General features: G+C 45.0%; 1 protein-coding gene across 9 annotated transcripts in view; it reads left to right on the top strand.

The window, feature by feature from the left end:
- Positions 1 to 341: 341 nt before the first annotated feature.
- MSANTD2 (Myb/SANT DNA binding domain containing 2) overlaps positions 342 to 16,073 on the top strand; it is a 38,086-nt gene continuing 22,354 nt past the window's right edge. For 6 of the 9 annotated variants that reach the window (XR_011378380.1, XR_011378378.1, XR_016221488.1 and 3 more), the window contains exon 1: positions 342 to 1,955. Coding sequence is in view for 6 of the 9 variants with exons in the window: in XM_002708726.5 (XP_002708772.2) it covers positions 1,179 to 1,955 (777 nt within the window). In the remaining 3 variants the exon portion in view is untranslated. Of the gene's footprint in view, positions 1,956 to 5,428; positions 5,486 to 7,063; positions 7,194 to 15,324; positions 15,539 to 16,073 lie in introns of those variants that run through there. The other 3 variants (XM_051818762.3, XM_017342799.3, XM_051818717.3) reach the window with 3 other exon arrangements.

Here is a 16,073-nt window from a genome sequence, read left to right as displayed (position 1 = left end):
CAAATGGCTGCTATGGCCAGAGCTGGGCCAATCTGAAGCCAAGAGCCAGGAGCTTCTCCCATGTCTCCCACATAGGTGCAGGGGCCCAAGGACTTGGGCCATCCTCCACTGCCCTCCCAGGCCATCGCAGGGAGCTGGATCGGAAGTGGAGCAGCCAGGACCTGGACCGGCGCCCACATGCGATGCCGGCACTGCAGGCGGTGGCTATGGTGGTATTTTAAATAGAGGTACACAGACAATTATCTCCTCTACTTCACCCCTACTGCTTAATCCTTTGGCCATTCAAAGACAGCATCAGTCTCTCCTCTAACTTCCAGAGTTAACAATGCGGCTGATCTTTTTTTTCAAACTTTTTTTTTTTTTTAATTTTCCGTAATTTATTCATATCCATTGGACAACCTCTTCAATTAGAAGTCTGCTTTGATAAAAAAAAAATTCAATGAGGTTTTACTTAATGACCCAAGACAAACAATTAGGATTTTCGGCTTTGAATATGGAAATACCTTGCGGCTGTGTAATGGACTTGGTGTGCTACTGTTTAGGAAGTTCCAGCACTTCAGGAGTGACTAATACACAATTTATAACCTGGGGCCACAAGAGCTGTCATCTCTTTAATCTTTTTAACCTCCTTGTACTTGAGAGCATGAAACACCAGGAAAACTACGCAACTTCTGAGTCAGGGAGGCGGGAGAAAGGTATTGACAAGGAACTTTTCCTCTGGGCTCAGTTCCTACGTGTGGACAAACGCATCCAGTTCCACAACCGGTCACACCTACCCGGACTAACCGGAAAAACAACACATCCTAACTGGAACCCACAAGGAGTTGCTCTTCTTCAAGTAACGGGCTTGGAGAAGCTACGGCGGCATATAAACCGTTCCTCGGGTCCCGATCTGCTGTGGAAAGCCTACCCCAGAACTGCGCTCCCTGCCGCCGGGGCGCCTTCGAGGATGCACCCCTCCGGGCTCCGCAGTCGCCACCCCGGACGTCAGCCTCCGCACCCTGAGGCCGGCTGAGAGGGAAGACGGGCAGAGCGGAGGGAGGCAGGCGCGCGCGCCAGCGAAATGGTCAATTCCTCCTTAACTCCGGGCCCCCTCGCGGGCCTCACCCCTCCTCTCGGGGACTGAGATTGGAGAGGAAGTGGGAAGGCTGCGATCTGCTCCTCACTCCGGCGCCCTCATGCCCCCACCCTTCTCCTCAGCTCGGGGCTGCGGCGCCCCTCGTCCTCGCCCCTCGCCCCGGGAGAGGGCTGGGCGGCGCGGGAGGCCTCGCGGAGACAGGCCGGGGGCAGCCGTGGGCCTCCGCCCGGCAGCCACGTCCACGACAGCAGAGGCCCGCAGTCGGCCGCCCGCAGGCGAGCCAGGCCCGAGGGCAGCCCCGGAGACCGCGGCGGCCGGATGCACGGGCGCGTCACTTCCGGGCGGTGCAGCGGCGGCCGCTTGGAAGATGGCTGCGCCCTGTGGCTCGGAGCTGCCCGCCAACTCGCCGCTAAAAATCCCGAAGATGGAGGTGCTCTCCCCGGCTTCTCCTGGTGGCCTGAGCGACGGAAACCCATCGCTGTCCGACCCTTCCACGCCTCGGGGTGCCTCCCCGCTCGGGCCGGGCAGTGCGGCGGGCTCGGGGGCAGCGGCGTCCGGGGGTCTCGGGCTGGGGCTGGGGGGCCGCAGCGCCGCCTCGTCCTCGGTCTCCTTCTCCCCTGGTGGCGGCGGTGGCGGGGCCGCGGCAGCCGCCGCCGCCGCCTGCCGGGGCATGTCGTGGACGCCGGCCGAGACGAACGCGCTCATCGCAGTGTGGGGCAACGAGCGGCTGGTGGAGGCGCGGTACCAGCAGCTGGAGGGAGCCGGCACGGTGTTCGGCAGCAAGGCCCCGGGGCCAGCCATGTACGAGCGCGTGTCCCGGGCCCTGGCCGAGCTGGGCTACGAACGGACCCCGTCCCAGTGCCGGGAGCGCATCAAGGTAACCGGCCGCCCGGCCTGGGGCCGCGATCCAGAGGCAGAGAGAAGGCGGGGCAGCGGGCCTCGGGGGCGGGGGCCGGTCTGAGCGCAGGGCTCCCCTCCGGGGCCCGGTGGGCGACTCGCGTCTCCTCCGCCTTTTTTCTTCTCTCCCTGGGAAGGGGGCTTTTTTTTTTTTCCCAGATGGCCGCCAGCCCGTAGGTTTCCTGAGTTTGAAGTTGGGCGTGCCTGCCGCCGCCCCTCTTTCTTGCCAATTGAGGATGTTCCTACGCTCTGAAGTTGGTAGTTTCTCATTGTGCGCCGTGCGGCCGTCCCTGTGCCCGCCGGCGCCTCTCGCCCCCTACGCCGGGGCCCCTCGCTTTGTTCCAGTCGGAGGGGCTGCCCAGGCCCAGGCCTACTGGCCGGGCGGGATTGAGGAAGGGCCGAAGGCGAGGGGGCCGTGGAGCCCCCAGTTCAGGAGTTTTCAAGAAGTGGCCGTGGCGAAGCCATACGTTTAAGAGCCTTGGGACGACTGGCCTTTGTGTCAGTGGCCTTGTTTCTAACTTGAGGTGTGAGCGATGAGTAAGACTTCAGATGCTTTGGAGAATTGGAAAGGCTTGATAGTGGTAGCCAGATTGTGCATTATTATCGTGGAGTCACCGGGCACCCTGAAAGTGAGCCTGGCCGAGAGTTGGTCTGGAATTCGGATTGTGGATGCCTCCAGAGTTAGATTGGCGTGAGGCCCTGCTGTTTCTGATGAAGCCCCTCCTTGAAAGCCAGTTGTTCCCTGCTTTTAGTTACTGTGCCGGATGTGGAGACAAGTAAAACGCTCAGTGTGCATCTGGCCATTCTCGTGTATCTGCATGTTTAAGCGCAGAGGCTTAGTTTGGGCTAGACATGCTACCACCAGCTGTGTTATCAGTGTGCTGTTTTCTGCTGACTTCCATCTAGGCATTCATGTTTGTGTCATTGGCAGATAATGTATTTTAGTTAAACTCGTTCCCTCATCACAGATAGTGTCTGCAGGAAGGTTCCAGTAGGACTCTCCCAGTTTTCATTGAACTCTACTTAGTCATAGTGTCTGTGCTTTCCTGGTAGGGCTGGCACTTTTTCTGGAAACTGCTAGGGGTAATAAACCACTCAGGACAGTAATCATCACACCACAGAACAATCATGAAACCCAGGCAGAGTAATCCCACTAGAGCAGGGGATAGCCGGGAAATTCACAAGGTCCTGGATCCAGCAGTGTTGATTTGGTGGCTTTATTGCTTAGCAACTTTGGTCCAGAAACTAAGGTATTTCAGACCCACTAACTGTTGTTCGAGGAACTGGTGCACATGACAAAATTGGAATAATTTATTTGGTAGCATATCTTTGGGACTTCTTAGGCTTTTCCTCTCCCTTTTCGCCCTCCTCCCTTTTTTTAAACAAGAATGCCCTTTAAAGTAATAGCTAATAGGAAGAAGCTACTGTTCTCTGAATCTCATTAGTTGCTGCACTCAGGGTCATTAAGGTTAAATTTTTGGGCATTTTTGCACAGTACTGGTTAGCATCTATCCATGAACTTTCCTTGAGTGCACCTTAGGCATTTCTAACTTACAACTTGGTTGATTTTGTCCATAGAAATTTCCCAGAGGGGAAAAGTGTTGTGCTGTCAAAGCTCACTAAATAAAATTTTTCCATCAAATTGTTTCTCAAATGATCAGGGAATATCTAGTTGGATTGCTTCATTTTCCACTTTTGAGGAGGAAACCTAAAGCAAGGAAAGGAGATTGAGCTTCTTAAAAAGAGAGGATCTGTTTACCTGTCCCCAGACAGGTAAGACCAAGCTGACCTCAAGCTCTTAAAATATTTGGAGAATATGCAGTTGATAATGGGTTCTGATCACAGTGGCAGTTGAGAAGGAGGGCAAATAACTGTTTTGGTTTTAACGTGCTGTACACATTAGTGATCTCAATCAAGGAACCCTGACTCCTTCATGAACAATGTTGGTCTTTTCCTACCAGAATTATAAGCTCTTTAATTATAGGTTCTGATCTCTCTTATTCACTGGTATACTAGTATGTAATGAACATTGAATACATATTTGTTAAACTCAGCAAATAAGTCTAGAAAGGGAATTTTAGAAAGGATAAAAAGCGTTAGCAGGGTTATTCAAATTTTAACTCAAAAATGTTGACTTTCGATCCCAGTTTGAAAAATACTGCTTTAGAAATGAAGCCATATCCCTTCGGGAGAGTTAGTGTGGAGGTGATCCTAAGTACAGAAGCAAGTGTGGTCACTGAAATCATAGCCTTACAAGATTATGAGGTGGATGCCCAAGTAACCCAGATTATGCTTATAAAAATAAACATACAGCCTTAAATTTTCAGACAATCTCAAATCTCTGAAAACAAAGTCTCAGTTCCCAGTTTCAGAAATTTCCATTTAGAACAAGTAATTCAGAAATCTCTTTCACTTTATTGTGTTGATAAAAACTGCAGAAAGACATTCTTTCACTGTAGGTAGCAATAATAGCAACCCAGCAGTTTAGTACAATGTAGAAAATGAGAAACCTCTAGTACAGATTAATGCTCACAGCTCACTTAAATGTGAACTCAATGGCAGAGACTCACAGGGAGGGAGTACCTGTAAGTCAATTCATTTCTGCTCTGATATATTTGAAATGTCTGTTAAAAAATCAGCTAGGAAAACTCAGTAAATATCTTTTTAAAAAAAAAAAAACTTATTTATTTATTTGAGAGGTAGAGGCAGAGACCTTCCATCCGCTGGTTCACTCCCCAAATGGCTGCAGTGGTCAGAGCTGGGCTGATCCAAAGCCAGGAGCCAGGAACTTCTGAGTTTCCCACACAAGTGCAGGGGCCCAAGCACTTAGGCCATCTTCCACTGCTTTCCCAGGCCGTAGCAGAGAGCTGGATCGGAAATGGAGCAGCCAGGACTTGAATCAGTGCTCATATGGGATGCCGGCCCTGCAGGGGGTGGCTTTACCTGCTATGCAATATGCTGGCCCCAGTAAATATCTTTGTCTAAGTTTGAAAGGAGGAGGTATAGAATGAGTAGTTTTTACATGCAAACCTTCCTGTAATTAGATAGTTTCAACATGTTGATGTCACAGCCTTCATCTCATTATATGAAGGCATGAGATGACCATCTTCCCAAATAACCTCACAGCTCAGCGCTCACCTTCTCTAAACTTTGCCTCAGTTCTCTTATCTATATAGTATTGAATTGTAAATGTTGACATTGAATTAGTAGCTCTCAGATTTTGATATTGAAGTCTTCTTAATGCTATCCAATTGAATTGTATTTCTAGCTCCTTAAGATTTAAATTTAAAACGAGATTTAAACATTGGGGATTGCTGCAAAGTTTCATTTTATGTCTGTCTTATGATTGATATTTGTTCTATCATTTGGATAAAATGGATGCATTTGAGACTGCCTTGCTATACACATTGTTGTTTATTCTGAAATTTTGTTGCTTTTTTGTTTGTTTGCCAGAAGAAAATTTGCTGACAAATTCAAGCCCAGTTTTGGAAGTCAGATATGCAGATCTAGGTGATTTTTTTTTTATCACTGTGTGATTTTTGCCTTTTCTTCTTATGAGGTACTTCTGAAAGTTCATGGAAAACCGGAATTAGATCATGCACATTTTCTGTGAACTTTTTGAAGACTCTTGTATCTTCACCAAATACCTGAGTGCTAAAATATGTACAGGGTTTGTCTGCTATGTGCTAAGATGAATAAAAGAACTGATATATAATTGCCATTGTTCAAGAGTTCACAGTGCAGCCGAAGCTTTAGATGTACACACCAAAGGGCTAAAAATCTATGTAAGACAGTCCTTGATTAAGTGTCATATGACTGAAGTAGACTATAAGTGTGATGACATCAAAGGAGGGGGTGTGAGCTCATCAGCATCCGTGCTGTGGTAGTTGAAGGATCTGTCTTAGACTTGGCATTCATGAAAGCATTCCTCTGAGCCAGATGCTGCATTCACACTTCAGTCAGTTAATCTGATGCACTGAAACACTCATTCTCAAGTCCCATATTTTTGGGTGTTCTCCAAAAACTGCCTCTTGAGAGTTGGCTTTATATCTTCGAAGCAGATGTGTACTTCTAGTTCTGTCTCAAGATGAAATGCAGGGTGATTGTATGTGACCTAAAAAACTTGCTTTTGCTGGATTGGTGTTGGTTGTTCATTGGGCAGATTGGAAGTTGTAAGCCTTCTGCCTAGTACATAAACTGATCAATTTGCTAGGGATATTGCTTAGATTTATTCACCAGTAATTGTCATCATCTTTGGAAAGAAATTTTATACTTTAGCACACAAAAATCACAATGTGGTAATAGTTGGTCTTTGGTTTTTAGCTATCAAGTCTTGCCTTTTCTTTTTGAGAGCTTAAAGGGTAGAGCTAACTTGGAGCAAAAGATACTTTTATCTCTGTGTAAGCATTTTAATAAACTGCCCATTTCTGAGGCTTTTCTTTGGTGATTACAGACAAGGCTTTCCTTCTGTATTATCACAGAAATATTCCCAAAAAATATGGTTTTCCACTCAGAAGTTCATAAGAAAGATTTAGACAGATCTGTTCCATATATTTTTAAAAGACAATTAATTTATTTCAAAGGCAGAGAGAGAGATCGATCTTCTGTCTGCTGATGCATTCTCTAAATGCCCAAAACAACCAGGTCTGGGCCAGGCTAAAGGCAGGAGCCAGGAATCCACCTGAGTCTTCCATGTGGGTAGCAGAAACCCAAGCAGTTGGGCTATCATGCGCTGCCTTGCCAGCATATTAGCAGGAAGCTGGATTGGAGGCACAGAGTAGCCAGGATTTGAACTGGTGTATTGATACGGGATGTGGGCCTCCCAAGGGGTGGCTTGACCCTCTGTCACAAAGCCTGCCCAGGTTTCATACCATTTTTATATATTCAGCTACAGTTCTTATCCCACTTGGGTAGACCTGGAAGCTTGTCTAGTTTCCTTTTATGTTTGTAATTTTGTCAGAGATTTGGTATATATCATTAAGGAATAGACCATCTTTGACTACCAACCCTACGCTTACTTTTTAATGTTTGTTTATTTTTATTTATTTAAAAGGCAGAGAGAGACCGACAGAGATCTTATATCCACAGGTTCACTCTCCAGATTCCCACAACATCCAAGACTGGGCCAGGCTGAAGTGGGCGACAGGGACCCAAGTACTTGAGCTGTCGTCTGCTGCCTCCCAGATGCTCATTAGCAGGAAGCTGGATGGGAAGTGAAGCAGTTGGGACTCAGACCACACACTGTGATAAGGATGTGGGTGTCCCAAGCTATGGCTTACCACAGTGCACACCCAAGACCATATACTTATATGTTGGTTTTCTGTTTTGGAAGTAGGAGCTCTAACAAGCAAATCTTAAAGCTGGATGAATAGGATTCTGAGTTTATTTCCTGGCAATTTGGGAAATCTAGCAAAGAGTAGAGATACATATTCTGGAAGCTTCATTAATAGGATGTATAAAAGGAAGAAAGAATTTAGAAAAGCATGTAGTGCAAATAACACTCTTCAGTAAAACTTTTTGTGACAATGGAAATGTTCTGTATCTGCTGCCATTCAATAGAATAGCCACTACTAAGTGCATAGGACTCTTCAGCCCTTGAATTGTAGCTAATGTGCCTGAGGAATTGAGTTATCCATTTTTTAAATTCCAAGCAATTTAAATTTAAATTATAAATGGTCATTTGTGGCTAGTGGCTACCACATTGAACTATGTAGGGTAAAAAGTTGTTTACAAAATTGAAGTAGTCTTTGAAAGAATACTTGTGATCGTATACTCAAACCCAAAGGGGGAGCTCAAAGCTTCTTCCTCTTGTTCTTTCTTCTTCTTCTTCTTCTTCTTTTTTTTATTTGACAGAGAGCGAGAGACCGAGAGAAAGGTCTTCCTTCTGTTGGTTCACTCCCCAAATGGCCGCTATGGCTGGCGCTGCGCTGGCCCAAAGCCAGGAGCCAGGTGCTTCCTCCTGGTCTCCCATGCGAGTGCAGGAGCCCAAGCACTTGGGCCATCCTCCACTGCCCTCCCAGGCCACAGCAGAGAGCCGGACTGGAAGAGGAGCGACTAGGACTAGAACCTGGCGCCCATATGGGATGCCAGCAACGCAGGTGGAGGATTAGCCAAGTGAGCCACAGTGCTGGCCCCCTTCCTCTTGTTCTTACCATGTTACCCTCTTTGGAGCAATCAAGGTAAAAGTGAAGGAAAATGTTTTACCATTCTATGAGGTGCAGCGTTTAGTGCAAGGAATGAACACACACTTTATAACTGCAGTTGGCTGGGGGCAAATAGTGCCGATTCTCGGTTCTCTAGGACAGTGACGTCCAATAGAACTTTCTGTGATTTGAGAAGTGTACTGTCCAATATGGTAGCCACTAGTCACAGATGATTATTGAGCATTTGGAATGTGGCTAGAGTGACTGCAAAACTGAAAATTTCATTGAAAATTACTTATTTATTAGAAAGGCAGAGAGACAGGAAGAGACAAAGAGATTTTCCATTTTCTGGTTCACTCTCCAAATGCCAGAAACAGCTGGGGTTGGGCCAGGGTAAATCCTGTAGCTGGGAACCCAGTCAAGCTCTTCTGTGTGAGTGGCAGGGACCCAAGTACTTGCGACATTACCTGCTGCCTCCTGGAGTGTGCATCAGCAGAAGCTGGACTCAAACCCAGGCACTCAGGTAAGGGATGTGGGCATCCCTAGTAGTATCTTAATTGCTGTCAAACGCCTGCCCCCAACCCCTTGTCATTTTAATTAATGTGAGTTCAAATAACCACATGTGACTAATGACTATTGTGTGGCCAAAACAACTTTGGAATAATCATGTCCAAACTTTTTTGGAAATCCATGTACCCTCTCAAACATAAAATTTAAGCTAATTTTAAAAAATTTTACCATGTGTTTGAAAGATTACAGTAAGTTAAGATATAAAAATATTAAACTTAGTGTTATATAAATAAAATGAAGATTGACTATAAGATGTATTGAATCATGTAGTCTGAATCTGAAAAATCCATATAAAATTCTTACCTGTGGGTTTTATGAAATGTGTCTTGAAACTGTTGGTGACTTGGAAACATTCCAATTACATTTAAAAGAAATAGGGTCATTAACCTAAATTTGGAGCAAAGCTTCACACCTAAAAAAAATATTAGAGTAGGAATGATGGGAATCACTAAAGTTTTAAGGTGCCTTGATCAGTCATTAAACAAGGCATATGGCTATCCCAGATAAAATCTATTACTTTAAAACTCCAGCATCTCTTTGATCTTTCTTGACTAATATAGATGAACTGGGCCTTTGAATTCCACTCTCCTTAGAAAGTCCAAAGGGAAAAAAGAGGGCTATATAGGAAAGGTGTAGCACTTAACCTGGCTGAAGTCCAGGTGTGGCATGGCAAGGCATGTGTGTATGTGTGTAGATTTGGGTATCTTGCCTGTTCCCTTTCATCTGACTCAGCTGACAGATTCATACAGGATTTTCTTAAATACTAACATCTGAAATAGGACTTAATTTTTTCATTATTCACCAGCAAATATTTGAATACCTACTGGTAGACTTCTGGAAATATAGCAGTGTAATATTTTGAACCAGATTTTGTCTGTCATGTTAATGTTAAAGCTCGTGTAGCTGCAAGAGCATACATCATCCTAGGCCTCAGGGAGGGGACTCCAAAGGTGACATGGGACTTAATTGGGTAGAAGGGAGTAGAGCAGGTGAGTAGCTGGTGTGAAAGCTCAGAGACAGCATAACCTAGAATAGTGCAAAGTGCAAATACTATAAGATGTATTTGTCCAAGCATCCCAAACTGGAAGCATGTAAACAATGAAATTGTCACAAAAACTTTTAAGTGACCTCTGTTTAAAAGTTATGACCTCAAATCAAAGAACAGTTTGCCGACATGCCTTGCATGTGGTAAAAGTTTGATTTAGGAGCTATGGCTGATGGGTTGGATGGTGGTGGGGGAAAAAAAAAAAACATATAAAAGGATAGAGCTGATAGTTTTAGAATGGGATTATAGGGGAAATCCCAGTGCCAGGTAATTTATGTGTTTTGATGAGTAATACCTTTTATGGGATTAATTTAAAGTTATATAGCTACCCATTATATTTTTCTTTCCTTGATTTGTATACTGAAAAGAAAAACCAAAGCAATGTTTTTTAAACTTCTTTTTTAAACTACAACCCACAAGGAGAAACATTTTACCCTGGGGCCTAGTACTCACATGAAATGACATATGTGTACAGCTGAAACAAATTTCACAAAAAAATATCATGACTATAGTTAAGGTAGCTTTTACTATGTGCCATGTGCTGTTTTTGAGTGCTTTACAAGTGTTTGTTTAATCCACATAAAGGCACTATATGTAACTCCATGCAATGCCTTCTTGTGTGTTCTGTTTGAATGCAGTCTAGCCCAGAGTCTCTCGCATGACAGTGCATGCATGTGAAAGCACCTAATGCAGTGCCTGTACCTGGTAGGTCCATGCATCCTCCTCTCCTCTTCATGTACTTTTTCAGTACCCCATCCCTTTGGCACCTCTGACCTCTCCCCCTCCCTGGCCGCAGTCTCAAGTGTTTCCAGGTCCTTCACCTAACACTGCTACAGAGAAAATCTAGTAGGTTGGGACAGTCGGTCCCACTGGTGTTGATCTTCGGGCTTATTCCTTGGGGACTGGCAACTCAGGGTCATGGTGTTCCCCATGTGCGGCGTACTGAGGAAGTGGCAGGATGGGACAGACCAAATAAAACTCACACATGTGGGATCTACATATCCTGGCCCTTCCTACATACCCTTCTGTCACCCATTCACCTTCCCCCACCCTTATACTCAGCCTTTGGGAAGAGGCGTGCCTGAACCCCTGTGGGGTAGAGTCAGGTGGGAAAGTATGTACTTCTTACCCACCCAATACATTGAGTTCTAAAGTTTTGCTGTTTGTGCCTTGACTGTCTTGTACATTCTTGGAACAATGGTAGGAACCAGAGCCCTCCTGGAGGCCCTGTCCCCTCAGTGACACTCTGGAAGGTCATGGAATAGACTAGGGACGCTCCAGGGTAGCCTTACAGGACCCCATTGGTGAAGGCCAAGACCTGGTGGGTGCATGACACTTCCCCTTATGATTACACAATGCACAGTGCCCCAGGAACAGGCAGTTTCCTTCCCCCAAACTGAGCCTTCACTGCCTCTAACCTGCACCTGTCCTAAGCTGTGCCAGCTCCCATTCACCCCTGTATCCTCATCTGCGCTCTTGCTGCCCCTGGGTCCTTTTCACCAGAACGGTTCTTGTTGTCTTTGCACTGTCTCTTCATCTCCCACTTGAGGTGTTTGGAAAGGTAGTCACAGCCACTTTTGATTTCTCAACCCATAAAGTACAGTTAGATAAAAGAGGTCTAGAGCTTACTGAGGAGAGAGAAAAATTTTTACATCATTGTGCTCTTTGAGACTTGAAATCAAAACTCCAGAAACATCATTAGTTTCCAACAGCTGGTGTCCCAGATATTCTGGGTAAATGCTTTCCACCACGTAGTTCTGGATGGCTGTAACCTAAGGCTTAAACATGAAAGGAGGTGGATAAGTACTAAGAAATGAGACTGGGAGTCAGTGTTAGGCACAACGGGTTAAGCTGCTACGATGCTGATAGCCCGTATAGGTGCCAGTTCAAGTCCCAGCTGCTCCATTTCTGATCCAGCTTCCTGCTAATGTGCCTGGGGAGGCAGCAGAAGATGGCTCAAGTCTTGGGTACTGACATCCACATGGAAGACCCAGATGAAACTCCTTTCTTCTGGCCTTGACCTGGTCCTGCCCAGGCTATTGCCAGCCACTTGAGGAGTAAACCAGTGGATGGAAGATCAGTCTATCCACCCCTCCTTCCCTCTGTAACTCTGCCTTTCAAATAAATAAATCTTAAAGAAAAAAAAAGCAATCAAAGTGGAGACATGAACAAGTGGTCATTTGATGGGGTATGGTCAGGCGATGTGATTGGACTTTATCTTATTGTTGTGGGATGATGTGACGATCTCTGTTCTTGTCTCATGCTAAAGAAGAATTTCTGTGCAGACAGGGACAGTAAACAAAACTGGATTTATTGAAAATGAGAACCTCCTGCCACAGCTTGCCACAGCATTCAGGAGGAGTACTCCAAGGGAGGAATTGCCAAAGAAACTTGAAAGTGCTGGCTTTTTTATACTGAAAGGGAGCCATTGTCAGTGATTGGCTCCTTCCTGAAAAGGCAAATCCAAATTTAATCAACCCAGAGGAGTAAAGTGACAACCAATCAGAAGGCTAGGACAATCAGCTGATCAAAGGGCACTGAAAGTATGTGCTAATGAGACATGTTAAGTGAACTGATCAGGGAATTGAAAATATATGGTAAGGAGGCATGCCACATGCACCGATCAGGCAACTGACATCGGAGTAGCCTGTTTTTCACAGCAATGTTCATAGTTCTCAGGTTTGTCCAGGCAGCTCAACAACATCTGACGATTACATTATGTATGTTTCCCCCATGTCCAGTCTCCTCTTCCCTCAGGGCTCCCAGAGAGTTATATCATGTGTTTTTTTTCTTTCCTTCTGTGGGTGAGAGAAGGGGCTAGAATCCTTCTCACTATTCAAAGGGCTTTTAAAAAAATATTTACTTATTTACTCGAAAGGCAGAGTTACAGAGAGTGACATCTTCCATCTGCTTCACTCCCCAGATGGCTGCAATAGTCAGGGTTGGGCCAGGCTGAGGCCAGGAGTCAGGAGCTTCTTTTGGGTCTCCATGTGGGTGCAGGGGCCCAGGTACTTGGGCCATCTTCCACTCTTTCCCAGGAGCATTAGCAGGGAGCTGGATAGGAAGTGGAGCAGCTGGGACTCGAACTGGCACCCATATGGGATGCTGGCATCGCAGGCAGTGGCTTAACCTGCTCCATGGAAACACTGACCCCTATTCAAAGGATTTTAAGCCCCCAAATAGTGACATGGTTAGTGTTAAATTTAGGATGGTTACTGGTTTGTAATGCGGAGAATGGAAGGACTAAGACTAGAAGCACAAAGATCCTTTAGAGACTTGCAGTAAACTAGATGAGAAGTGGAATAAAGCAATTGGCAATGAAGATGGAAGAGTACAGATTTCAGGCATATCAAAATCGGTATGAATGGAGAATCTGGGCATTACAATAAACAGGATTTGTTAGGTATTAACCTGTGACACAACTCACTACTAATTTCTCTACCAGCTTACATGAAGAATTCTTGCTGTAGTCATCAAAGACCATCACAGTACTTGATAGCTTCCATTTTTAGGCTTGATTTCTAAGAACCCCAGGAAATTCGACTAAAACCATGTTAGGACAGTCCTGTATATTGCCTTTAGAATAAACTCTTTTTTTTTTTTTTTTTTGGACAGGCAGAGTGGACAGTGAGAGAGAGAGAGACAGAGAGAAAGGTCTTCCTTCTGCCGTTGGTTCACCCTCCAATGGCCACCGCGGCTGGTGCACCGCACTGATCCGAAGGCAGGAACCAGGTGCTTCTCCTGGTCTCCCATGGGGTGCAGTGCCCAAGCGCTTGGGCCATCCTCCACTGCACACCCAGGCCATAGCAGAGAGCTGGCCTGGAAGAGGGGCAACCGGGACAGAATCCGGCGCCCCGACCGGGACTAGAACCCGGTGTGCCGGCACCGCTAGGTGGGGAATTAGCCTATTGAGCCGCGGCGCCGGCCTAGAATAAACTCTTCAGACACTTGGATTCTGTTCTCCCCACAAGTGATTATCCTGCTCCCTTTTCTCCTGCCTCTTAACATTACTCAAGAGTCAGAACTAAAATTCAGATATAAGATTTCCAATGTTAATTTCTATAGGGACACCCTGAAGACTGCTTCTGTTGGTAGGGTGAGGTAGGGTGCAGTTTGTCCCCCTGTGGAAAATTGTATCTGTGTCATTTTTAAACAGTGGAATAAAAGGAGGGACATTTTTGAGATTCCAAAACAACAGAAACAATGCCATAAAAAGCTTTGGATTTTTGTTGTCAGGATTATAAGATGATTAGATTGCTTTTTACTTTTATTTCTGTTGTGAGTTTTATGCACTATGTTCTGCCTATTATTTACTTTTAGAGAAAGTTCTCATTTGTAGAGAGAGCCCTTGAAAGCTCATGCAAATACTTTTTTTTCTTGGCACTAAGCAGACCAGTGCTGTCTGTTCACTTGGTAGGATGTGCTGTTACCTTTAGTAAAATGCAAACCTGTGTTTATTCTCAGACATTTCTGAACAGCGGCCATCCTTTTATTTTTACATGCGTGTGCTTGGCTGTGTATTCATAAATTACACATTTTGAGTTACCAAATATTAAGTATAATTGATGCAATACAATGGAAGCTGCTTACTTAGATGTTTTCTAGTTGCATTTTCTCAGTCTGTGTAAGACTACTTTCTGTAATAGCCTAAATTTTTGAAAGCTACAATTCTGCTTTTGTGCTATATTGGCAGATTACTTCATTTATCCAAATAAGTCAATTATGTTTGTAACTGATGTGAATAAAACAAGAAGAAAAGTTCGTATCTACCAAGAACTACTTTTATTTTTTCAGTTGCAGGTATTTTGCTCTAAATGGAAATAACTGGCTTAGAATTTAGAAGGAAGAATATGACAGGTCAAAAGCACCTCAGCTTTTGGTGTCTCTGTTTCTTATATACAGTCTTAAACAATTCTCATTCATTCAAGCAAAATATTTAGAGCCGTTTTTACAAGCCAGACATCGATTTAGGTGCTGGGAATATATTAGTGAACAAAACTGACCCAAGACCTCTGCTTTCAAAGATCTTACATTCTGGTAAACAAAAATGATATTTAAAATATGTATGGCTAATTCAGAACAATTAACACGGGAAAAAACCTCAAATGTGGGCCTTATTGGCCTTAAAAATTTGAGCTCTCTTTCATTTTACATAAGAAATAAAAAGTTGTTTGCCTTTATTGAGAATGATTTGCATGATTTTATATTATTCTTTGCATTGTGTATATCCAACTGTCATTGAGGCTTGCACCATGGAGCTTTGAAATGCTACCCAGTAATTATGCATTCAATGACTAATTAATGAGCACCTGCTCTTGACCTAGGCTCCATGCAGGGTCTCAAAGGTATGGTCATGAGCAAAACCAGGTAATGTCCCTTCTCTCATCTGTGATTAGGAAATGCAGTTAACAGTTGTACTTTTTTTTTTTTTTTTAAGATTTTATTTATTTGAGAGGTAGAGTTACAGACAGAGGGAGAGAAAGAGAGAAAGGTCTTCCTTCTGACGGTTCACTCCCCAAATGGCTGCAACGGCTGCAGCTGTGCCTGTCTGAAGCAAGGAGCCAACTGCTTCTTCCTGGTCTCCCATGCAGGTGCAGGGGCCCAAGCACTTGGGGGCCATCTTCTACTGCTTTCCCAGGCCACAGCAGAGAGCTGGATTGGAAGAGGAGCAGCGGGACATGAACCAGTGTGCCCATATGGGATGCCAGCACTGCAGGTGGAGGATTAACCTACTGCGCCATGGTGCTGGCCCTAACAGTTTGACTTTTGGAGATCAGAGCTGTGCCAGTTCTAAAGCAGTATATAGTAATACTTTTTTCTTTGTATAACTAATAATGACCACAGGATAAAACTGGGGAAAAAGCTTAATTTTTTGTAGCATAAGCACATATCCATGAAATGTTTTGTTGTTATTCAAGAAGTGGTACTTGTGGGGCCGACACTGTGACACATAGCTGGTAAAGCCACCGTCTGCAGTGCCAGCATCCCATATGGGCACCAGTTCAAGTCCTGGCTGTTTCACTTCTGATTCAGCTCTCTTCTGTGGCCTGGGAAAGCAGTAGAAGATGGCGCAAGTGCTTGGGCCCCTGAATCCACATGGAAGACCTGGAAGAAACTCCAGGCTCCTAGCTTTGGATTGGCCCAGCTCCGGCTATTGTGGCCATTTGGGGAGTGATCCAGCGGATGGAAGACCTCTCTGCCTCTCCCTCTGTAACTCCCCCTTTCATATAAATAAATAAACCTTTAAATGGGGGGGCGGGGAGAAGTGCTACTTGTAAATCTGATATCAATTCCAGTACATTTCCATAATGCCAAAAAAGGAATGAGACATATTTATATT

The sequence above is a fragment of the Oryctolagus cuniculus genome, chromosome 1 (genome assembly GCF_051225735.1).
Source record: "Oryctolagus cuniculus isolate XC-2025 breed Fujian yellow rabbit chromosome 1, ASM5122573v1, whole genome shotgun sequence".
Taxonomy (NCBI): Eukaryota; Metazoa; Chordata; class Mammalia; order Lagomorpha; family Leporidae; genus Oryctolagus; species Oryctolagus cuniculus.
This window is presented reverse-complemented; position numbering and strand designations above follow the sequence as displayed.